The sequence below is a fragment of the Cololabis saira genome, chromosome 21 (genome assembly GCF_033807715.1).
Source record: "Cololabis saira isolate AMF1-May2022 chromosome 21, fColSai1.1, whole genome shotgun sequence".
NCBI classification, from domain to species: Eukaryota; Metazoa; Chordata; class Actinopteri; order Beloniformes; family Belonidae; genus Cololabis; species Cololabis saira.
In genome coordinates this window covers 9,313,979-9,339,045 of record NC_084607.1, presented here as the reverse complement: position 1 = coordinate 9,339,045, position 25,067 = coordinate 9,313,979, and the positions used below count along the sequence as shown (strand labels likewise).

General features: G+C 37.4%; 2 protein-coding genes across 10 annotated transcripts; one reads left to right on the top strand and one right to left on the bottom strand.

Annotated features, from left to right (window-relative positions):
• Positions 1–499: 499 nt before the first annotated feature.
• On the bottom strand, positions 500–10,306 carry strada (STE20 related adaptor alpha). 8 transcript variants are annotated; one of them, XM_061712824.1, is made up of 13 exons: positions 10,180–10,306; positions 7,932–7,998; positions 7,437–7,494; positions 5,530–5,558; positions 4,021–4,123; positions 3,542–3,663; positions 3,203–3,311; positions 2,989–3,112; positions 2,580–2,751; positions 2,331–2,435; positions 1,589–1,842; positions 1,442–1,484; positions 500–765 (listed from the first exon to the last, which is right to left on the bottom strand). In XM_061712824.1, exons 2-13 carry the CDS (start codon positions 7,941–7,943, stop codon positions 610–612), a joined length of 1,287 nt encoding a protein of 428 aa, XP_061568808.1. In that variant the 5' UTR covers positions 7,944–7,998; positions 10,180–10,306; the 3' UTR covers positions 500–609. The 8 variants fall into 8 exon arrangements, with proteins under 8 accessions (XP_061568808.1, XP_061568812.1, XP_061568809.1 ...); XM_061712828.1 differs by lacking the exon at positions 7,932–7,998 and having other exon boundaries at positions 10,180–10,301; XM_061712825.1 differs by lacking the exons at positions 5,530–5,558; positions 7,437–7,494.
• Positions 10,307–15,336: 5,030 nt separating this feature from the next.
• Positions 15,337–25,028, top strand: ddx42 (DEAD (Asp-Glu-Ala-Asp) box helicase 42). Of its 2 annotated transcripts, XM_061711586.1 has the most exons (18): positions 15,337–15,411; positions 17,375–17,593; positions 17,671–17,821; positions 18,330–18,385; positions 19,143–19,179; positions 19,482–19,634; positions 19,751–19,855; positions 20,040–20,159; positions 20,252–20,428; positions 20,537–20,665; positions 20,760–20,859; positions 20,959–21,006; positions 21,092–21,189; positions 21,412–21,688; positions 22,581–22,807; positions 22,909–23,019; positions 23,139–23,243; positions 23,698–25,028. In XM_061711586.1, the coding sequence occupies exons 2-18, from the start codon at positions 17,382–17,384 to the stop codon at positions 24,346–24,348; spliced, it is 2,757 nt and encodes a 918-aa protein (XP_061567570.1). In that variant the 5' UTR covers positions 15,337–15,411; positions 17,375–17,381; the 3' UTR covers positions 24,349–25,028. The 2 variants fall into 2 exon arrangements, with proteins under 2 accessions (XP_061567570.1, XP_061567571.1); XM_061711587.1 differs by lacking the exons at positions 15,337–15,411; positions 17,375–17,593; positions 19,143–19,179 and having other exon boundaries at positions 17,739–17,821.
• Positions 25,029–25,067: the final 39 nt, after the last annotated feature.

Below are 25,067 nucleotides of genomic sequence, written 5' to 3'. Positions count from 1 at the left end.
CCTGAAGCATGAGCAGTCTCTACTGTAACACGGGCAGAGAGCTAAAAAAAAATGTGTGTACGTGCTCTTTGTTGAGCTGACCCACAGGACAAAGAAAACCTATGTAATTGAACCAGTCAGCCGTGAGAACTGTGTTCTCTTACGGTCGTATCTCTGCGCGACTGAGCCGCGTCACACGTTCATGTCCACACAAGAGGTAGGATGTGAATATTTAGTAGCAGTTTCTCATTGATCCACGTCATGACTCGTGAGGTTTTTGGCTGCATCTACACCCATAGACCCTCCTTGGAAACGGCGTGGGGGACTGTGCAGTCTTGGTTGTCAGCCTTGTAGCATACAATCTGTAAACGAGTGTGTGTTTGTGTGTAAGAGAGAGAGGCCATCAGTGCAGTGCAAGAGTTTGTGCATATCGAGAGAACAAAGAGTGAGCACGACATCAAAAAGAGGCTTTCTGTCTGACAACTCCTTTTGAGTTTGAGATTTGACTTTTTTTTCCCCCCCCTTTCTTTTTTTTTTTTAAACCATGGAACCAGAACAAAAACAAATCCCATCCGTTCTGCTCAGTTTCAGTACAACGCTATGCTTGTCTCCCCACTGAGTTGTCCACTGTCAAAAGTCCCAGTCATCCACATCCAGGTGGCTGAGACCTGATTCCAGACTGGCTAGTCCAGAGTGAGAGTCCTGCAGCTGGGAGCTCTCCGAGCACGTGATGGGCGACACCGGCTGCAGCAGCTCTGGCAGCGCCTCTGATGCCCGGCGCTTAATCTGGGAAAACAAAAACCAATGGGTGATCCACTCAAACACAACCTTTTCATGTAAGATATTAGTCTTATTAGTCACTTGCAAAAATTAATTTGAATTGTGCATGTATATGTTGTAGATATGCATATTATAAGATGATTCCAGACTTTTTTCCTTTATTTCAATCTAAAAGTGCTATTAATTAAAACATGAAACACAAAATCAAATAACTAGTGTATCAGAACTGATTTTCTTTTAAAAGTTTAACAGAAATTAGGTTCTTTCAAGAGTTATGATTCAATGTTTTTTAAGGGGATTTGTTTTTTCCTCTAATATTTTTACTTTATTTTATTCACAAAAAACCAACAAAGGAAAGATATTTGGATATGTGATTCTTTGTCTGGAATCATCTTATATTATAAGATGATTGCAGACTTTTTTCCTTTATTTCAATCTAAAAGTGCTATTAATTAAAACATGAAATGAAATAACTTGTGTATCAGAACTGATTTTCTTGTCAAAGTTTAACAGAAATTAGGACCCTTCAAGAGTTATGATTCAATGTTTTTTAAGGGGATTTGTTTTTTCCTTTAATATTTTTACTTTATTTTATTCACAAAACAAACAACAAAGGAAAGATATTTGGATACGTGATTCTTTGGAGCTGAAAATGTGAAGATGAACCTATGATCATACACACCTGCTTGAAGAAGGGATGGCTAGAAAGAGTGTTGGCGGATGGCCTGAGAATGAGGAGAAAAATTAAAGAATATTTACTGTCTCGACTCTAAATTATTCTGAAAAGAAAAGAAAAGATCTTTAAGCACGATGGGAAACGTTGACCCACCTCTTCTCTGGGTCTCGTTGCAGACACAGTTCAACAAAGTTGTGGAATTGTGGGGAGAACGTCCGGTTGTAGGGGTGTCCCCCCGACGACGAGGACGCCTCTCCGTTGGAGTGTCGGCCCCCTGCTGGTCCCGGTCCCTCACAGATCCCGGAGTCGGCACCGGAGCGGGACGGTTTCAGAGACAGTTCCTCTGGGGGGATTGTGGTGGTGTCGAGCAAACATGGAACTGTCCCATTTAGCTTTTCCAACAGCATCTGTGGGAATGACTCGGCAGTCTAAATCTTCTGCTCTCAAATAAACTGAACTTGTTGTAGTTACTATACAGGACTGTCTCAGAAAATTAGAATATTGTAATAAAGTTATTTAGTTTTTGTAATGCAATTTTAAAAAAACAAAAATGTCATACATTCTGTATTCATTACAAATCAACTGAAATATTGCAAGCCTTTTATTATTTTAATATTGCTGATTATGGCTTAAGATTCCCAGAATATTCAAATTTTTTGAGATAGGATTTTTGAGTTTTCTTAAGCTGTAAGCCATGATCAGCAATATTAAAATAATAAAAGGCTTGCAATATTTCAGTTGATTTGTAATGAATCCAGAATGTATGACATTTTTGTTTTTGTAATTGCATTACAGAAAATCACAATATTCTAATTTTCTGAGAAAGTCCTGTAGTCACTGAGTTAACCTCTGCAGCTGATTTGGCACAAAATACTATTGATGGATGTCTGCTCACCTGTGTGGCTGGCATGTCTTTGAAAGGGACGTGTCCATTGGCCAATTCACAGGCTGTTATACCAAGGCTGTAGATGTCTGATCGAAAGTCATATCCCTGCAAATTCTGAGAAAATAAATCCAAATACCAATCAGTTATCTATTTTAGCATGACTGAACTGATAGCAGCTCAGGGATCTGCACAACTGTGCAGGAGCATTTCCAAAACTTGTGGAGAGCAGTGTCTCATCCTGCAGGGAGGAGGACGTACCTGTTGAAGCACTTCAGGGCTGAGCCACGGCAGCACTTTCACGCTGTACTGGGGGAAGTCGTGGACCACTTTGGCCCTCTGGCCGTGACGGATCAGACTGAAGATGCTGCGCAAACCAGACATGCACACCTGCCCATCTCCAGAGATCAAAACGTGGCTGGCCTTCACACTCCTACATGACCAAAATGGTAAAAGTAATAAATGACAACTCTACCTCATCGTCCAAGTCAACAAATGGTTCTGATAGTGCCATATATTTAAGTTCCAAATAACTACATCTATGTATGAAATATATATGGAATTATTTTCTTCCGATGTCCCGTGTAATGTAACACAGAACAAGCAAAAATAATGTGCAATGAAAAAAAAAAAAAAAAGAACATGGGACTCAAAATGTAGTTTTTCTTACCGGTGCACATATCCCATGTGGTGGATGTATTCAAGAGCTTTAAGCATCCCCAGCAGAATGTAGGCAATAGTCAGCTCACTCATACCATCAGTAAAATGTGTGCAGATGAGATCTCTGGCTGACCCTGCAAGTCAAACACACGAGGAGAAACACGGTCAGTTAATGTTCTTTTATCTCATACGAGATACGGCGGCGGTTTCCGTGTGTTTCTCACCATAGGCCATGAACGGTGTGATGACCCACAACTCATTTTCAGCTATGAAGATGCTCTTGTATGGTAGAATACTGGAGTGATGAAACAACTTTGAAACGTGTAATTCACCCTGCAGGCAAGAGGAAGGAAATTACACCTCATTATGTGACAATCAAAATCAAAACAGGAGATTATTCTGAGTGTTATGAAGCAGAGAACGCAATAAAGCCGAGAGAGAACCAAATACTGATGTATGAGTTACATACAAATACCACATGAAGCACTGAGATGAAACACGAACAGGATGATGTTAGGAGGGCCTAGCCTTGGAGAATTATGGGATTGAATGACGAAACAGACCTGCAGGTAGGCAACCATGTCGTTAGTGCACGACTCCAAATCAATCCGTCGAATGGCCACGTGGTTCCCGGTAGGTCTGTATCGAGCCAGGTTCACAGTCATCAAGTCATCCAGGCCCCTCCCTGAAGCCCAGTCACAACATTTAGTAAAGAATATTAATGGTGTAGAAAACATTGTAAAACAACAAACAAATGAACTGTGGACAGCTTAACAAATGTGTTTTATTTTATTTTACCATTTAATACTGCAGAATATCTGATATGTAGCAGATAAAGTTCAGTTTTACTTTATTCAATCCCCAAAGGGAAATTATATTACAATGTTATTTGCAGTGGGTTGATTTGATCAAAGTATCATCATAAAATACTGCACATTAGCTGATGAAGCTCATCGTATTACCAGTAATAAAATTAAGTCAAACTTGTGCATGCTAGTATTACAACCAGCGGTCCGATCCATATGCATTTGCTTTTACACACCGATAACAGTGAGGAGCTCGTATGAGCTGCTGTCGGGGAGGAAGCTGCCCATGCTGTCTGGACGGGGGAGGGAGCTCAGACTCTCATGACTGTCCTCGTGGACCTGGTGAGGTGACGGGGAGGAGACGACATGAAATCAAGATCCGTTCTGACACCACTTCATTTGCAAACAATTAAAAATTGTCACTCACTACCAGATGCTTGGACTTTTGTAAGACATCTGCTAGGCGGTCACAAAATAAGGAGCGGGCCGAGGGGTTATATCAAGGATTTAGCTTGGCTCATATCACTTGTGAAATTAGAAAACATTAGTAACAAATATTAGCAACCTATAAGCAGCCGGACATCTAGCAAATACAAGTATTAGACAAACTATTAAAGTAAAGTTTCACTTAACATAGTGACCACAATTAGAATGAAGAAACAGTATTTGTGATATATTTACTCCACTGGATTGTCTGACCAAGTATTTCAATGATGCATTAGAAAAAAAAGTAAGCGAAGCCTTCCTGCTGATGAAACCTAATGTTGCTAATACTGATAAAAGTGAGGACTCCTGAATTCCATCAATTTATTGTCATTTAAATGATGGAAATGGACAGATTGCACTAGCAAGCTGTGGAAGCAGATGACGGCAAATATGTATGACTATTTAAACTGGTTTCATGGTGATTGAAAGGAAAACACGGACTGAACCTCAGAATAGTCTTCAAATTCAAGATCTGGAACATGTAACTTTGAAACCATCCTCTCTTCCCAGTAATATGGACCTAAATGGTCTAGGTATATGCACAATAAATGGAACACACATTAAAACTATGACGGCAGCAGCAAAGCCAAACATGCTTTGACGGCCACTGTTTTGAGAAGAATCTGCAGACGTCTAATCACACGGAGTACAGCAGACACCGCCGCTGTGGTCACACCTAGAATGGGTTGCCATGGACTGCAAAAGCTGGACACATGGGAGTCCATCCATCTACAGACTGCAGTGAGACCGCATCTGTTCACAGACAACTCAACGACAGGGCGCCAGCACATAAATAAAATGACGAAACACAAAAATACCTCCAAACAATGAGTCAAGACTTTTAGTAGGGCTACAAAAAAGAAAAAAAAGGGACCTCAAAACTTCAAAGCAGAACAGTTACCTGGATCACAGCATGTTAGTGACACACAAAACTCACAGAGTACATTTCATTATATTAAATAAGCTGCATGAGAGAATTACTCTATGTGCGAGGGGAGGAAGGGAGGGTTTCTTTAGTCTGTAGATGCTCTGGTGAGTGAGGTGAAAAGGCTGTCTAAAACAAAAGCATGTGCAGCGTGTGTCACCAGCTAGAGACTCATGCATAAATAAATCTGCAAAGCATTGAAGGATTCCTCTAAATATATATCTGTGCACCCACGCACGCGCACACACTCACACATACACACACGCACGCACACACACAAAATGCATATGGGTGGATGATGATGATGATGCAGTGACAGGAGTACCACACTTACTTTCCTGTGTGAGAGTCCCTGAGCTTGCTCTGGGACAGAAAAACCATGTCAATTACATTAAAAACTCAAATCAAATACGCACACAAAGATAACAAGGTAAGGATCTGAGTTTAGAGAAGCTTTTGAACTAGTAAGGTCAGACTCTGGATGTGAGAGTTTGGCTGCATGATGCAGACTTCTTTAAATGAAAAATCAGCTGTTTTATCTTTCAGGTGACGAGCCACAAAGTGATGCCAGTTTGTTTAAACGGCTTGAATAAACATTCCACTACCCAAGAGAAGGATCAATTAAATATTATCATTCTGAAGTTTCCTCACAGATATGATGTAAGGCAAAGGGAACCGAGAACAGCCAAAACAAAATGATAAACTTGTACAACCATGCAAGACTGAGCTGCAAACAAAACAGTAGCAACGAGGGGAAGCTCGCAAATAAATAACGGCATATTTAACTCCAGACTTTTCAAAATGTTTTCCAAAAATCACCAATAACATAATAATAATAATGTGAATCCTGAATATTGAGTCATCTTAATGGTGGGGCATCAAACACACATTTTCTCCACTTCAATAGTTGCATAAGTCCCTCACATTTCCCACCAAAAATCACCACTGGCTTCATTTCAATCAGTTATTCTTCCTAACATTTCTGATGACTCAGAGTCTCCCTCAGACCCAGACTGCTGCAAGTGGGGGGAAGAAAAGAACAAAAAGAACCTGTCTGCGTTAAAAGACATTTAACCTTCAGCTATTTTTGTCTGTTAAGAAACAAACAATATCGCTTTTCCTTTCAGGAACAGTAAACATAATTTTGTATGTCTTTAACTATGTCAAGAGCAGAACTTTTGAAAGTATAGCAACAAGAAACTGCCACTAACAGTCTTTACAACATATTTTCTGTATGATACTTCAGAACAAAAAACGAAACTTAAACTCTCTCAACATACTCACTCCTCACCGTTTTGGCACAAACCAGAACTCATTTATGTGAACATGTCAGCTTAACTTGTGTACAAAACTATATCAAACTCTCCAGAGTCTAATTAACTGAGGCAGTTCGTCATTCGGGCAGCCAATAATATGATGGTTGATTGTAGAGTTACCAAATAATCTTTTGATCCTGCCGTAAGCTTGTACGTCAGACCAGACAAGCTATTGCGTTGGTTACTACGGTTTTTGCACAAACAAATTCCTAACAAAGTTATTTTCAGCTTGATTCAAGCTAAAACTAAATTATGTACATGCTGTGTATAGGGACTATCTTGGTATTCAAGATACAATGAAAGATCAACTGTTTTTATGTGCTGGAAATCAGCTATTTCATTTAAAAACTCAGTCATAATACAGACTGGTTCCTATAAAAACAAGAAAATTATAAATGTCTGAAAAGTGAAGATTCTTGTATCAATGTGGTATTTTGTCCAAATCATGTCTTAGACTTTTGATTAGTACCTCAGAGATTGTCAACTTGTGAAAAGAGGACAAATGAATGTCTCCTAAAAAGAAAAAAAATAATTCTTGATAAGAATGGAGTCAAATTTACATAGAAAAGCTAAATATTATACAAGCCAAAAACAAGTACGCAATCTTTTTAAAAAAGATGGACAAATTAACAATAAGCATCTGATAAAACACAGTTTCTTTATGCATTAAATGAGAAATGAAAGAATGTTTGTGCTTGTGACGTCCTATGAAAAAAATAACTGACACAGAAACAATGAGGCAAAAAAGCTTCAGACAAGACTGATGACTAATTAATTCAGTGTGACATCTGAGAAGAAAAGCAAAGCAAGTTCTCAAAGCAAAGCTTGTGGGGAACTGGTTCCACATAAGCTTTGTACGAGCTCATGTGGAACCAGTGTTTTGGGAATTCTGCACCACCATTGTATATTACTTGAACTTCCTCACCTCCAAATAACTCCAAATCCCGCAGGCTCTCCACACTCAATTTCTCAGATACCCAACGCTGATAGACACAGAGGGTTAATAACAGGCATGATGAAAGAAAGAAATGCAAGCAGGAATAAGAAAATATTTCATGGCAACACAAATATAAAGTAATCAATGCTGTTGTCTATGATGGTTAATGATGACAATTTAATTTGCAGCAGTATAAATTTCTTATATCTTGTGTAAAAGAACAAGTTGTAGAAAAATGAAGTAACTTCAAGAAATCTTCTTTTTTTTGTCTGTAAGAAGGTCTGGATCAATAATCAATGTGGCCTTCAGAACTCCGAAAAAATTCTTTTATGATTACAATTCTCTTGGCTCACTGAGGAAAGTCAATGGAAACAGTTCTTAAAAACATATACAAATCAGACAAATTCCTGGATTTAATCTTAGTCCAGAAAACTGGGCTTGTAAATTCATGTCAGTACTTGGAAATATTTAGCAAACACTTACAAGAAAAGACATGGATCCTCTTGAATTTATTACACACACCAGAAAAAAATAAGTAGGGGGAGATTATCTGTGAATATAAGGGAGAAAAAAAACAGCGATAAAGATGTCATATGTGGTTCCCTACAGTCAATAAAATCCAGCTGCGAGCTGTGATGTTTCATGATCACTGTGATAACTAAACCTGATCACAAGTATATCATGAGCCTGGACTGGTTTTCATTTGAGAGAAATACATTTAAACTGGGAAAATCTTTTTTGAAAATATGGCTCTTTAAACCACTCAAACGTGATGTAATAAACGCAAACTTCATCTCTTTTTTTTTTAACAAATTAAAAAAACTTTCAAATTTTAATAGAAATATCTTGAGCCCTTAAATGCTTTTTATTTCTAATTTCTCATTCTTTCTGACCTTGTACAGTCAATCATTTCAGTGGCGGACTTTTCAAGTCTCACACCTTTAAAGAAAGCATTTTTAAATGAAACCAAAGGTTATATTGTATACAACCCCCTTACAAAGGCATACAGTTAATTGGACACATTAGGAAAACCATAACTAAAATAATAAGTTCCAGAATTTTGTTACAACTCTTCTGTTGTCAATATTTGTAGCCTTTAGACATCTTAGGGGAATTCTTACCATTCTGGTACTTTGGGGCCTTTTCTGCTGGTTTCTATTCGAATATGGATATTTCTGTCTCGTGTTTTGTCTTCACCAAATTACCAAATGAAATGGAGCTTTACCAGGTGGCAATGATGTGACTGGCTTCGCCCTTCCAGAATATTCCACTTCTTTATTGTCAAAAAGGCCCGATTGCTTTTTTATTTTATATATATATATATATATATATATATATATATATATATATATATATATATATATACACACACACACACAGGACTGTATCAGAAAATTAGAATATTGTGATAAAGTAATTTATTTTCTGTAATGCAAAAATATCATAATTCTGGATTCATTACAAAAAATCAACTGAAATATTGCAAGCCTTTTATTATTTTAATATTGCTGATCATGGCTTACAGTTTAAGAAAACTCAAATATCCTATCTCAAAAAATTAGAATATTCTGGGAATCTTAATCTTAAACTGTAAACCATAATCAGCAATATTGAAATAATAAAAGGCTTGCAATATTCCAGTTGATTTGTAATGAATCCAGAATGTATGACATTTTTATTTTTTTTAATTGCATTACAGAAAATAAAGAACTTTATCACAATATTCTAATTTTCTGAGACAGTCCTGTATGTATGTATGTATATATATATATATATATATATATATATATATATATATATATATACATACATACATACATACATACATACAGTACAGACCAAAAGTTTGGACACACTTCCCCATTTGTTTGAATGAGAAGGTGTTTCCAAAATTTTGGTCTGTACTGTGTGTGTGTGTGTGTGTGTGTGTGTGTGTGTGTGTGTGTGTGTGTGTGTGTGTGTGTGTGTGTGTGTGTGTGTGTGTGTGTGTGTGTGTGTGTGTATGTATGTATGTATGTATGTATGTATATTTAGCATCTAAGGTTGTTTTTTTGCTTTCTACAGGCCAGTTTTCCCACGCACTGACTTCATATGGGGGTTTATTGAGGTTTAGGTTCCAAGCAAAAGTTCCACAATTGATATCAACCACAAAACCTTTACTTGCTTAAGCGATGAAGAATAAATATTGCAACGTTTCCTACAATGTCTCTCCAGTTTGCTTGTGATTTTCTTAAATCAAAGCAGAAACCCTTCATGTTAAAATAAAAGAAATGTGCATCACTTCATCTGCCCTGTTGATCCCACAACTCAGGAACTGGGTAAATGTGGACTCTTCCGACCACATGAGGCTTTTCTACTGCTCCAGAGTCCCATCTGTATGCTCTTTAACTTAAACCCATTTGTAGTAATTTCAGCAGCCTCCTTGGTTGTTTTGTGGTCTCCTCTGGCCACGTGATGGATGTTTAATGAAGGAGAAGCTGCTCACTGCAAATGAGAGTTAAATGACCTGCTTCCAGCTCAGACATGAGAATTACAACAGATTAAAATAGCAATACAACGAAGGCAGAGCCTGAATGTCTTATTGGCTGCAGAGCTGTCGATAATAAGCAATAATGGCTTATTTACGTTTCCATTATAAAAGGGCACAACAAGCTAACAGTTAGCTGATGCAGCTCTGTTATTTATTGTAACGAGCTGACGAAACCTCGGTTTTGATGTTGTATTTACTCACCTAAGCGGAAGATCTTTAACTCCCCTTTGGGCTGATATTGTTCTTTAAAACAACCTTATTCATCGATCCATCTCCTCCGGCGGGATGTTTTGGTTTTGGACACGGCAGCGTCGCGCTCTGACGACGACACGCCCACCAGCGAGGACACGCCCATAGACGCGTCATCGACCGCTCTGCACATGCGCACCATAGACATTTATACATAGACGCGTCATCGACCACCATCTTGGAGCGGGCACCCGCTTCACTCAGTAACGTTTGACACAAAAATGACTTCATCTTCATCATCAATTATTGCATCAAAATTCATCTGTCACATTTGAATTTGCATAAACTCTCTGAACTTGTTATAATATGAATGTTTGACTTAACATTAGCTCAATAACTCATCTGTACTCTTGTGTAAGGGATTAGTAAAGTTGTACTCGGCACACGTTACAGCGAAGCATTGTTTTGAGGATTGATTTTCTTTTTTGAAGAAAATGTGGCTATTTAAGAATCTGATATAATGTAAAACCTGAATAGAAATATTAAGGTGGGTGCTTTAGCTGTTTCTCTTCCCAGAAGACTCCCAAAAAATTGAATATTAATATATTTGTTTTTCTTTTCAAACATTTTCTTTTGGAAATTCATAATCTCTGAAGGCAAAGGAGATGTAATTAATTTTCAAATTTCCATCTGAAGCTGTAAATGTAGTTTATCATGTACAGTTCTATGTATCAGGGCAATCTTATAATTATAATTATTTTCTTCCTATTTTGCCAATAAAGGAACATGAGGCTCCTTTTAAGAAATGAGACTCATTAGCGCCACCCTTCGCCACGACGGCCGTCGGGGGTACTGCAGCCAACAGTGAAGCCGGCACGGGAGAACGGGGAGAACGCGCATGCAGCGTCATGTGACGTCACATCCGCAGCCCAGCGCGGGAAATTCCGGCCCGGAATTGCAGCACATTTTGCAGCACACAGCCTGTTCAAGGCAACGGAGAGATACACTAGAGGGCTCATTCTTTTTGGTTTGGAACGCTTCATCTGACATTATTACTAGAAAATTTAAAACGTATACGAATTTTTTTCATAAATCCTGCCTCAATCCTGCCTCATGCTCCTTTAAAATCTGGAAATGGTTAAAAAAAAAAAAAAAAAAAAAACCTGCTCCACTCAGTGTCATCTGTCTGGATGGCGCAAATAGACAATATAACACAGTAATTAAGGCAGTTCCACAAGCAATGATTCTCCAACTTAAAGGCATGATTACTTATTCTGTGGTTAGTCCACAAATGCCTTCTTTAGTCATAGATGGTTGTATTTCTTAGATAAAAAATGCAATAATAAATTCTTGAGAACTAATTTTACTTTGGTGTGTTTCTCTTCACCTTTGAAGAGGAAACATATGTTTCAACATTATACTATTAGTTTTTTAATTAAGATGAGAACCAGTTACCTCTCCTTTTCCACTTCCACCTAAGGCTAAAGAAGTTCATTTTAAAATAATAAATGTGATCTATCCATGTAATGATTTTTTACATAAAAGGTTTAATTTAGATTTGAACATTTGTACTTTTTGTAACGCAGACATCGAAACCTTAGAGCATCTTTTTTTCCCTTGTAGCCTAACTAGGACCTTTTGGGATGCTTTCCAATACTGGATAACCTATAATGATCAAACCATTCCTATTCTTACATTTGAAAGCATCAAATTTGGTTTACAAGTGGAGGACAAAAAAATTTACTTTGGAATCAATAATATAATTATATTGGCTAAATTTTTTATTCATAAATGTCGCTTTTTGAAAATTAATCCAAACTTTATTGCATATCTAAATGAAATAATTCAGTACAAAAAAATTTAAAATCTTGCATGATTCAAAAAGCCCAGCATCTTCATAAGTATGTTTGTACCCTAATTCCTGACTGATCACTTGCATTTTTTTTGTGTTTTTTTTTTAAATTTTATTGTTTATTCCCTTTATTTCTTTTTCGTTCTGTATCTTCTTTGTTTTGTTTTACTCATTGGTCGCTCAGTGTTCTTTGATGCAAATGTTCTTCTGAATTGTATAATGTGCCTTGTTTTTTGTAAAATCAATAAAGAGGTTGGGAAAAAAAAAATCTGTCTGGATGGCGCAATTAAGTGTCAGCGCATTTAATCAGTCATAACTTTTTCACTTTTTTCACTATTTCACGGCCGGGGGGGATCTGCAAATGTCATACATCTAGGCATGATAATAGACACATGATTCAGCGTATTTTAATATTCATACTAGGCTTAACAGTAATAGAATATTCTGGCATGTGAGTATGATAGTATTTTGCAAGACACACAATATATATATTTATAATACACACACATACATGTAAAAACACGACTATATGAAAGCAGCAGAAGCAGATTGTGTAAAAGAAGCAGATTGCAGATTGTGAAGCAGATTGTGTAAAACTCAGCTGTTTTAATAACATGAAGAAACAATAATAAACATATCCATATATATTAAATTGTCATGCAGAATTTATGAAGGTTTGTAAAGCCATTCCCCTGCCACTTATTCATTTGATTAAAAGTGCTCAGACATATGGAGATATTGAGACAGCACTTCCTGTGTTAGTTATTGAGGATTATGGGTTACTGGATAAGAAATGTAATAACAAGTTTATAACAGCTGTCGGTTGAGATCATTTAATGACTAATGGCGCTTTTACACTAGTACCTACTCAGCCCGACTCTTAAGACATAAGACAGAGGGTTATATTCTGAAACTTCACATTCTTTAACTTTGTCTACACTCAAATGGCCCATTCCCCACAAAGTCAAGGAAACTCATTTTAAATTGATCAATAAAATGTATCCAACCACGGAATCTTTGAGACAAAGATTTAAATTTGGAGTTGACCCCTGTGCTTTTTTTAATGAATCTGAATAATCACATGATCATATGTTTCTATTGTGTCCTGTATCACAAACCTTTTGGCGTGAAATCAGAAATTGGCTATCTTTAAAAATGAATGACATCCCAAAATTAGAAATCTCAAATATTATTTTTTACATAGATACAATTGACAAATCAGTGTCTCTCTTGGTTAATGTCATTCTTTTACTGGCTAAAAATCATATACGGTACACTGTTTTAAGTGGAGAAAAATGAAGCCCTCTTTCCAATGTTTTTTAAATTATTTCAACCTTTTTTTTGTCTCTATAAAAAAAAAATTAAGTCAAATAACTGCAAAAAAATTATTAGCGGATATACATTAGGCCCATAGCAGCGCCAGAGTCCTTACAAACACCAGGAAACTGGACCATATTACACCGGTCATGAAATCGCTCCACTGGCTTCCAGTGAGTCAAAGGACTTTAAAATCTAACTGCTGGTCTACAAAGCACTGAATGGTCTTGGACCAAAATACATGGTTGATCTGTTAGTTCCCTATGAAGCTCCCAGACCCCTGAGGTTCATCTGGATCTGGTTTGTTGTAGTTCCCAAGAACCAGAACCAAGCAAGGTGAGGCAGTTCAGTTATTCTGCTCCTCACCGGTGGAACAAACTTCCTGTAGACCTGAGGTCTGCTCCAACTGTCAGCTCCTTTAAATCAGGGTTAAAAACATTACTGTTTACTCAAGCCTACTCCTAAATTAAATACTTACCTGCTGTACTCTACTGCCCTTACTTTTTAACAACTTGTGCTTTTTATTATTTTACCTATTTTCTTATCATTTTATTTTATTTTATTTGTTATTTACTGTTTAATTGTCTTGCTGCTTTTAATGTTGATGTAAAGCACTTTGAATTAGCTTGTGTTGAATTGTGCTATACAAATAAACTTGCCTTGCCATATCTACCATACTGTATCTGTACACTGATACAAATATTGTGCTTGATCTACTTAAAAAAAATAAGTCAACTTTTTGCATGAGATTATTATGTAGATCAAGAAAGACTAGTCTTTGTATAGACTACTTAATTTTTTGTATGTAAATAATACATTTTGCAAGTACAGTCAACTTAATTGTGTTAAGTTTACTTTATTTATCCAAATTAAGTTGACTTTACTTGCAAATGAATTTTGTACATACTAAAAATTAAGTAGTTTATACAAAAACTAGTCTTTCTTGATCTACATAAAAATCTCATGCAAAATAGTTGCCGTAATTTTTTAAAAGTAGATCAAGAAAGATATGTTTTACTTCTGTGTTTTACTCAAACAAATAAAGCATGTTTCATCTAAACATTGGTCAATCAGCCCAATATTTTAAAATTGTTAAAGGAAAAGTAAAAACAACAAGATCATTGCTTGATGTTTGTGTGAAAATGAAAAGATAGCCTGGGATTACATAAATACTGCTTGTTAAGGAAAAAATGCAAAATGTCTTGTTTTTTGAACAAATGCAGATTAAGTTCAAAACTAGATGTAGTCATGTAAAGCAACACACTTCATTTTTAATTGTTAATATCACAGATTTGTGATATATTTACATGCACTTAGATTTATTTTTTTCAGTGTATGATAGGTAGACTATTTTGCAAGACCCAAATATATATATATTAATTATAATACACACACATACATGTAAAAACACGACTATATGATAGAGAAGCAGAAGCAGATTGTGTAAAACTCAGCTGTTTTAATAACATGAAGAAACAATAATAAACATATATCCATATATATTAAATTGTCATGCAGAATTTATGAAGGTTTGTAAAGCCATTCCCCTGCCACTTATTCATTTGATTAAAAGTGCTCGGACGTATGGAGATATTGAGACGGCACTTCCTGTGTTAGTTATTGAGGATTATGGGTTTTTGGATAAGAAATGTAATAACTAGTTTATAAGTGCTGAAACAAACAAATTTAAATTTTTCATTGTTAATATCACAGATTTAAATATATTTACATGTGCTTAGATTTATTTTTTCCAGTGTATGTCTCTTGTTCATGATACCTTTTCTTATATTGTATTGTATTTTCATCCACAAGCAGTTTGTATTAATGTGTGTTTTTATTTATTCCATATATATATATATATATATATATATATATATATATATATATATATATATATATATATATATATATATATATATATATATAGGCTATATATGAATATAAAATATATAAAATAAATAAAAACACACATTAATACAAACTGCTTGGACACGCCCACATGGAAACGTCGAGCGCACACTGATGACGCAACCGCCTCGGAATCTCATCTGATACAAACAGAGAATCATCTACCGGTAAATAAACACGCTTTTATTTTCTTTAACAGGCCATGCTTAAAATTGATCCCTAAAGTCGTCAAAACGAGTCTCAGGTGACCAGAGTTCCTTCAGTTCAGCTCGTTTGTTTCCACGAGCTCCTGCTGCCTCAGTCCGGCCTCGCGGCCTGAGCTGCAGCTAATGCTGCAGGATCATATTATTGTTAATAAACTGGTTAAATGTTCATCATCAGGCTCCAAACTACATATGATTTGGTTATTATATGCCTTCGTATCGGTGCAATACGCTAAAGGCCAACAAGCTGCTTCTTAAAGGCGCTTTCGTCATTGAATCTCCGCTTTTGTGTCATGAAAACAATTGGTAGATTTCGTTTTTTAAGTATCTTTTATCAATTTTTTGTGTTAATGACAACACTCATCATAAATTGAATGTATACAACTCTGACATTTTGTGCATGGGAAGTTGAGGTTGGAAATTTAATAAGCAAATGCATGAAAAATTGTTAATTTAAGTAGCTATTAATCAAAATCAATATGGTGCTACCTATTTATTTATTTATCAGTAATGAACTGTCACCACCCATTATAGTGAGGTTGTAAATGGTTTCTTTTGACTAAAACATGACAAAAACATTTTTTTTTTTGTGAACATTTTATTTATAAATCTTTTACATCAAACCAAAGCAATCAAACAGGACAGTAAAGTAACAACAAAGATAAATAGACAAAGACACAATTAAACACAATAATAACTAAAAATAATAATAAAACAATAATACAAAAAATGTATATGTGTGTATACAGGACTGTCTCAGAAAATTAGAATATTGTGATAAAGTTCTTTATTTTCTGTAATGCAATAAAAAAAAAATGTCATACATTCTGGATTCATTACAAATCAACTGATATATTGCAAGCCTTTTATTATTTTAATATTGCTGATTATGGCTTAAGATTCCCAGAATATTCAAATTTTTTGAGATAGGATATTTGAGTTTTCTTAAGCTGTAAGCCATGATCACCAATATTAAAATAATAAGAGGCTTGCAATATTTCAGTTGATTTGTAATTAATCCAGAATTTATGACATTTTTGTTTTTGTAATTGCATTACAGAAAATCAACAATATTCTAATTTTCTGAGACAGCCCTGTGTGTATATATAAATTAAATTAAACCAAGGAGGGGCAGAAAATAGTTACAACGGTGTCACCAGTTCCACTGCACTACAGACCAACCTATCAAAAAAGTTCACAAGCAGGGTAGGACAAGAGAAAAGAAGGGTCCTTAATATGCTCTAGTACTGGGTTCAATATCCTGGAGAACTTCAGAAGATTGCCGGATCATGTCTCAGTCTTTCAACACGTAAAACGCTTATGAGTTCCCTCAACCAAGCCTCAAACTTGGGGGCTGAGTCAGATTTCCAGTTTTAGGATACATCTCTTGGCGATCATCATGCCAAGTGTCAGGGCAAAACCTATGTTGGAGTCCAAGTTGTCCATAGTAGCAAAATGTCCAAATAGAGCGGTTTCAGGATCAGGTGTTATAGTAATTATGAAGACAGAGGAAAACCACTGAAAGATGAGAGACCAAAAAGTGTACAGTTTCGAGGAAGACCGAAAAAGATGGGCAATAGTCCCTTCCATAGTGTTGCATCTATTACAAAGTAGAGAAACTTTGGAAAAATTCTGTGCAGTTTTGTCTTGGAGAAGTATAATTTATGAACAACCTTGTACTGGATCAGTTGGAGTCTAGCATTAACAGAGCATGATTTTATACCAGTTAATACTTCCCGCCATGTTTCATCCTCAATTTCAATGCCATGTTCACCTTCCCAGGCTTGCCTTATGTTGATGGTAGATATAGACAAAAACATTCTTTAATGAGATGTTCATGTTGGAGATAAGTGCTGGATCAGATGTTTTTTGTTTTAGATTAGTTTTCAAACTTTAAAAACTTATCTCCTTTCTTTTTTTCCCTCAGCACAGCCATGAACTGGAGTAAAGGTGGTCCGGGTACGAAGCGAGGATTTGGCTTTGGAGGATTTTCTCTTGCAGGAAAAAAAGAGGAGCCTTCTGTTCCTCAGAAATCAGTCACAACATTTGGTCCCCCTGGATCAAGTGGAGGATATGGGCAGAGCCAGCAGCTCCCATCATTCTATAAAATAGGGTCCAAAAGATCTAACTTTGATGAGGAAAATGCGTGAGTAGTAGCTACGGTATCATGAGTGTGTGACACGAACTGTGGCTTTGAAATAATGTCCAACACTGTATTTGTAGATATTTTGAAGATGATGAAGAGGAGTCCAGCAGCAACGTGGATCTGCCATATATTCCAGCTGAGAACTCGCCCACAAGGCAGCAGATGCAGTCGGGCGGTGGCTCAGATAGCGAAGATGACCCGCTGGATGCTTTCATGGCAGAGGTTGAGGTGAGAAAATAATTGCATTTAAAGGCAATTCATGGTCAATTTTGAGATGTACGTCGAGCTTCCACCGTAACTTCCACACAGACTGCAACATAGCTTGGCACTATTTAGGGTAATGAGTTGCTCAAATATTGAACCATCAAACATCATACAAACTCTCCTCTTAAAGATAGTTGAATAATCTTTAAGATTACTTCCCAGCGGGTTTGTAGAAATGGAGTTAAATATGTTCACAATTATTTGAAGCATCAGCCTTGAAACCCTGCTACCAACTAGAGGTTTGCAGGTCTGGCTACCACTGATGGAGTCAGATGTGCATTTAGACCTGTGTAGCATGTGAGAAAATGCATTTAGACGTGTGAAATGTATAAATGCTTAAACAGGCATAAATCACTTCTAAAGGCTCTATCACCAGTTCTGCATCCATCTTACAAAGAAGTATAAACCTAGGTCCACACAGAGACAAACTATAATAAATACAATCGTTAACAAATCTCTTTTTTCTCCTCAGAACCAAGCAGCTAAAGACATGAGAAAACTAGAAGAGAAAGAAAAGAAGTCAGATAAGTACGTGTCTGCATCTGCTTTTTCTTATTTCCTTAGGGGTTTTTATAAGATCCTTGTGAAAAAAATATTTTGACATAAAAAAAAACTGCCCACAATTAAATGATTATACCTGTTAGAAAATACATAAGGAGATCAATGTAGGGTGCTCATGCTGATAATTTATATTTAAAGCAGCACAAAGTTCTTTTTTTTCTTTTTTTTTTTTCTCGCTTTTCAGTAACGGATTACGTTTTATTTGAAGGATATTTTGTTTTTGGAAGTTTTGTCTGTCCCTTATGAATTATTATGTAAAGGGCAGCCAAAGCAACGTTCCTCCTATCCTGGTCGTCTTCTGAAACAACCTTTTACAGCATGACGTCGCATGTCGGTAACAATGAAAGTCACTGTCAGTATTACGATGATGATATAAGAAATCCAAGAAAGTAATGACAAAAGAAAAAAAAAAGGAACCAAGCAACATGGACAGTTTTGTAAAAGCTAATTAACTTCCATGCATACATGCATTTAACATAAAATTACAAAAATGACTTTGTGCTGCTTTAACTTTCACCCCACATGTAGTTTAACATGGGTAAAATGTACTTAGTTCTGAGTTTTACCAGTGACTGGCACCAATTGTAAACATTTAGTTATGCCTTTGCTGGTTAAATATATATTTCAGTTAAGCAGACACAGCTTAGTTATTCTTGGGTGTGGGCTTTCTTTTGGTGTATGAACGAGCCGCAGGGAAGTTTTTTTTCTCCGCTTGTCATTTCAGGGGAATTCGTGATGACATTGAAGAAGAAGATGAACAAGTGAGTGAGATCTCCAAAGTTTCACACTGCTGGTCAAAGAGGTCTTTCCCTTTATGACCTTGCAGGTTACATTTAGGATCAGTGTTGTAGAGTTGTTTTTCTCATGCATTTTTTTTATTTCCCAAAAAATTTGAGATACTGTATGTGAGCGAGTGACAGTTGTTCATGACAGATTGTGCACAATGTTATGATTTTCCATCTGTTCTTATGTTGAATGCTTGGTCGGTCACTGGTGTCTGGAAACTCTAGGAAGAGGCAAACTCCATCTGTTTTTTCCACATGAAATGCTGTACTTTCTGCAGGAAGCTTACTTCCGCTACATGGCAGAGAATCCCACAGCTGGCTTGACCCTAGAAGAAGAGGATGAAAACATTGAGTATGACAGTGATGGGAACCCGCTTCCCTCCACAACTAAGAAAATCATCCTGCCGCTTCCTCCTATCGACCACTCAGAGGTACAGTTGACAATTCAGCCTGAAAACAGCCCTTTTAATGGTAATCTTATAAGACTGGTGTAATATAAATACATTTCTTGGGAATTTTTTAACCTATTTTGTCTTTTGTTTAACAGATAGATTACCCACCCTTTGAGAAAAACTTTTACAACGAGCATGAGGAGCTCAGTTGTCTTAATGGCACTCAAATGTTGGAGTTGAGGCACAAGCTGAACTTGCGAGTAAGTCCATCGATCTTTTCAAGTAGGGATACGGGAAAAAAATGAAGCTGCAATTACAAATTATACAACTAATCAAATTGTGCATACACGCTTTAACCATTGTGATGTAGTTATTTTGTTTTTCATTTGGACTGATTGTAAAAGAAAGACTTTTAAGACAATTATTTCTCCTTCCCCTTCTTAGGTATCTGGTGCTGCCCCTCCAAAACCTTGCACCAGCTTTGCCCACTTTGGTTTTGATGAGCAGCTGATGCACCAAATTCGGAAGTCAGAGTACACTCAGCCCACACCAATTCAGTGCCAGGTATGGAGCGATTGATTATTATGATTTCTGCATATTTGAAAATAATGTGTGAATTCTGATGTGATGAGTAATGGTTCTGATCCGGTTTCAAGGGTGTTCCAATTGCTCTGTCTGGACGTGACATGATTGGCATTGCAAAAACTGGCAGTGGCAAAACGGCAGCTTTTATTTGGCCAATGCTGGTTCATATCATGGATCAGAAGGAGCTGGAAGCTGGAGAAGGGCCCATTGCTATCATTGTGTGCCCTACAAGAGAGCTTTGCCAGCAGGTAAGGACAATTTGGAAGAAAGTTTGAGTGCTGGTTGGTCAAAGTGTATGTACAATTAACTAAAACTAAATTGCTGAGACATCTGGTTCTGCTTTAAATCCATGCTAGATACACGCAGAATGCAAGCGTTTCGGGAAAGCCTACTCGCTGCGTTCCGTGGCCGTCTATGGAGGAGGCAGCATGTGGGAGCAGGCCAAGGCTCTGCAGGAGGGAGCAGAGATTGTAGTGTGCACTCCTGTAAGATATATAACACTTTTCTGAACCATTTGGAAAAAAATCTTCTTTCATGCAAGAATTAAGGTTTTTACCCCTGATTTCTGTTCTTCATCAGGGCCGTTTGATTGACCACGTTAAAAAGAAGGCCACGTCTCTGCAGCGAGTGTCCTATCTGGTGTTTGATGAGGCAGATCGCATGTTTGACATGGGCTTTGGTGGGATGACTTAACTAGTGCTTTAACAAATTCTTCATGAATTGCATTTTAAATGATTTAACAGAATGTTAAAATGACTTTTGTTGATCCTTTTTTTAGAATATCAAGTTAGATCTATTGCCAGTCATGTTCGTCCAGACCGGCAGAGTAAGTACATTTCTTAGAATGTCAAATGTTGTTTATTTTCTCCTTAATTTCATTATTATTTTACTTAATACATTTCTCTTTGCAGCTCTTCTGTTTAGCGCTACCTTTCGGAAGAAAATTGAGAGGTTGGCAAGAGACATACTGGTCGATCCTATTCGTGTGGTGCAAGGAGACATTGGAGAGGTAATGTACATCTCACAAATGTCTTTAATATGTTAGTGTGGTATTATATACAATGTTCTCTAAAGGTTTTGCAATAGAATGGGACAGGTGTGTTTTTATTTACTTATATATATTTTTTAAAGTGTTTTGTACTTGAAGCTCAAGGTTAAAATGTGCAGATATTTATCTCGGTCAAAAAAAAAAAGAAATCTTATGTGTATCTTTTGTTTGTGTCTGAAAAAGGCCAATGAAGATGTGACTCAAGTGGTGGAGCTGCTGCTCAGCGGATCAGATAAGTGGAACTGGCTGACCCGGCGGCTGGTCGAGTTCACCTCCACTGGCTCGGTGCTCATTTTTGTCACCAAGAAGGCCAACAGTGAGGAACTGGCTAATAACCTGATACAGGAGGGTTACAGCCTGGGCCTCCTGCATGGAGACATGGATCAGAGTGAGAGGAACAAGGTCATCAGCGACTTCAAGAAGAAGAACTTGCCTGTGCTGGTGGCCACCGACGTAGCCGGTGCGTTAAAGAGATGGACTGAAAGAATTGGAGAGAAAGAAACCTTTCCCTCCAGTTCTTTTAGTCCTGTTCATTTTTAGTAGTCAAATGAACTGATGTCCAGAGGTGTCAAAAGTATTCACATTCATTACTCAGGTAGAAGTATAGATACTAGAGTTTAAAAATACTCCTGTAGAAGTTGAAGTATCAACTCAAGTTTTTTACTCAAGTAAAAGTATAAAAGTACTGGTTTCAAAACGACTTAAAGTATAAAAGTAAAAGTAATGTAAGGGGGAAAAAAGCCATTAAGGACAAAAGCCATTGAAAATGAATGCATCTTAGTATAATGCAAATATATTAAAGAACCATATATGTGTACTATTGAGCATTAACATGTGTTTCAGAGAGCAGAAGATATGATGACTAGTTGCCTATAAGTATTGTTATGGTGCAAAAAGTCAAACTTCAGAGGCATGTTATCATTTATCCTAACCTTTATTGGAATGTACATCCAAGTTTAGTTGCAGGAATCTGAGGGAACGGATGTAAGAACAAAACTGGACAAGAACATCTGAAACAACCACAACCAAATTCACTCTATCCGGATGGAGCAATTTAACTGGATAGTTTTTTTTAAAGGCTGAAATGAAATAGAGTAACGAGGCTGTTTTTTAAAATGTAAGGAGTAAAAAGTACAGATAATTGCGTGAAAATGTAAGGAGTAAAAGTAAAAAGTCGTCTGAAAAATAATTTCTCCAGTGAAGTATAAATAACCAAAATTTCTACTTAAGTAAGGTAACAAAGTATTTGTACTTCGTTACTTGATACCTCTGCTGATGTCCATATTTTAGTACTCGGTTTTGTGAAATGACAATAAAAATAACCTTCCTCTCTTTAACCCCTTCCCCCCCAGCTCGTGGTCTGGACATCCCGTCCATTCGCACGGTAGTGAACTACGACGTGGCACGAGACATCGACACGCACACTCACAGGATCGGTCGTACGGGTCGTGCCGGAGAAAAGGGCGTCGCCTACACCCTCCTCACCAACAAAGACACCACATTCGCTGGAGACCTGGTCAGGAATTTGGAGGGGGCTAATCAAGCCGTTAACAAAGAAATCATGGATTTAGCCATGCAGGTGAGATCAATTAGTTATGGACTCCCACAACCAAGATGTAAGTGAACTCAACACTGTATTTAATTTAAATGTCCTTTTTTTTTCTTCCTCTTCCTCCCTAGAATCCCTGGTTCAGGAAATCCCGATTCAAGGGTGGCAAAGGGAAGAAGATGAACATTGGTGGAGGTGGTCTTGGTTACAAAGAGAGACCAGGCCTGGGGTCCGATACCTCTGTGAGTTACTAATTACTGGAGAATGAATGGAAGGATTAGATGCACTGTAAAGATGAGGAACAAAAAGCCCATCAGGAGAAATTCCTGTCATAATTAGTGGGCTTTACTTGTCTTGGCAGGAACGAAGCAGCTTCTCTTCTTCCACCAGTAGCTATGAAAGTTATACCAAGCCAACTACTGGGGCAATGGGGGATCGTATGTCTGCACTGAAACAAGCCTTCCAGGTACTGACCATATCTATTTCTTTTTTTTTTTTTTTGCTTAACATTTAATGTTACATTGAAAGAGTCTGCCATGTGTGTCATTCTTCATTTATTAATTTCATACATGGAATGAAACTAACATTCAATCACTTTTTAGTTTTGTTTCTTTAGATACTTTAGATGGCAGACACTCTTTCAGAGAAAGTAGTTTTTTGTTTTCTGAATTTTTCTTTAATAGTTAGTAAAAACTTGGCATAATCTTTTCATACTGTATAATAGATATTGATCAAACACTGTGAGCAGATGGTTAAAGAAAGTAGCTCATTGTGAACACTAGCAGTAAATTACATATTAGAAGGATTCAGCCCCTGCAGGTATTTTTTAAGATAATAAAACCTTTCATCAGAGTTTTGATGTGACTTTTTTTTTTTTTTGCCTCCCAGATAACTAATCTTTTATTTTCTTTTTCCTCCAGGCTCAGTATAAGAGCCACTTTGTGGCTGCGTCCAGTGGCCCTCCGAAGCTCAGTGCCAAGTCCAGCAGCACCTCTGGCTGGACGAGTGCCGGCAGCCTGAGCTCTGTACCGACAGAGGCTGCCAATGGTTCAGAACGGTCTAAGGGAGATATGTTCTCAATGGCGGGTTTCATGAGCGCCGGCTCGCTGAGCTCCGTGCCCGTCGTTCCAACGAGCGTGCCGCACACTAGCCCTCCTCCACCTGCACCTCCCTCCCCGAAAGAGAGCTCACGGGACAGACACGGGGACGACCGCGGCCGCCACGAAGACCATCGCCACAGCGTCAGGAGCGATCGGCATAGTGGCGAGGATCGCCACGGAGACCGGGACCGGCGTGGAGATAGAGATAGAGATCGGGATCGCCACAGCGATCGAGACCGCCACGGGGATCGGGATCGTCACGGGGATCGGGATCGCCAAAGCAGCAGCAGCAGCAGCAGCAGCCGCCACGGCGATGCCCGTAACGGTGACGGAAGCAAGAGGGACAGAGATGACTCGAGGGGTGATAGGGATGGTGGAGACAGGGGGAGTAGAGAGGGAAGGGACAGAGGAGATGATAGCTTTGCTGTTCCCGACCCACCAAAACGTAGAAAGAGCAGATGGGACAACTAAAGGGGAAAATAAGTCGATGTCATTGAATAGTATGTGCAGCCAAGTTACTGCAGTTCATATCAGAGGACGACCCAAGCACCAAACTGTAAGGATTTGATTTAAAAGGAGGGAGGATTTGATTTAAAATGAACAGAAAGTGTACGGATGGTCCTGACGGGTTGTTTAGGACTTCATGATGTGGAGAGAGTTCAACAGTTTGTTCAGCACAGACGGCTCAGAGAAAGTCATTGTACATAAACCATCAAGACTGATGTTCCTGTAATTCAAGTCCAGCAATAGAGTCGTATTAAATGATGCTGTCAGTAAAAAAAAAAAAAAAAAAAAATCTAATCTAAGCTGTGTTGTTTCTTCTCGGAGCTCCTAACTTGTTGTAATATCAAAACTTGGTGTGTTTTTCCTTAAGAATTCTGCTGAGTGTGTTTGTACCGTTGCATTTTGTTTATCTACAAAACTAAAAGCTTTTTTTTTTTTTTTTTTTTAAGGCACTGTTGTGATTCACAGCTAGACGCACATTAAAAACAAAAATGTCTATCCATTTTTGAGTCATGTGTTCGAGTTATAGTGAAGTGCCTTTCCGTGGCATGTAGTCTATGTTTAACTGTTTTTCAAGAAACTTTTTTTGAGAGGACGATCGCGTGTTTGTCAACACAATTAAGCTTTGATTAAAAAGTGTTCCTCGGCATCTTCTCTTGTATCTGTTTTTTGTGCTCTTCCTTACA

Bases quoted from the DNA above. Each gene is read 5' to 3' on its own strand.
- strada (XM_061712824.1), bottom strand. The intron at 3,312-3,541 runs GTCTGTTTCGTC...TCTTGCCTGCAG, and splicing joins ACATGGTTGCCTACCTGCAG to GGTGAATTACACGTTTCAAA. The intron at 3,113-3,202 runs GTGAGAAACACA...TTTGACTTGCAG, and splicing joins CACACCGTTCATGGCCTATG to GGTCAGCCAGAGATCTCATC.
- ddx42 (XM_061711586.1), top strand. From the start codon at position 17,382: ATGAACTGGAGTAAAGGTGGTCCGGGTACGAAGCGAGGATTTGGCTTT. The intron at 17,594-17,670 runs GTGAGTAGTAGC...CTGTATTTGTAG, and splicing joins AACTTTGATGAGGAAAATGC to ATATTTTGAAGATGATGAAG. The intron at 21,007-21,091 runs GTAAGTACATTT...TTCTCTTTGCAG, and splicing joins TGTTCGTCCAGACCGGCAGA to CTCTTCTGTTTAGCGCTACC.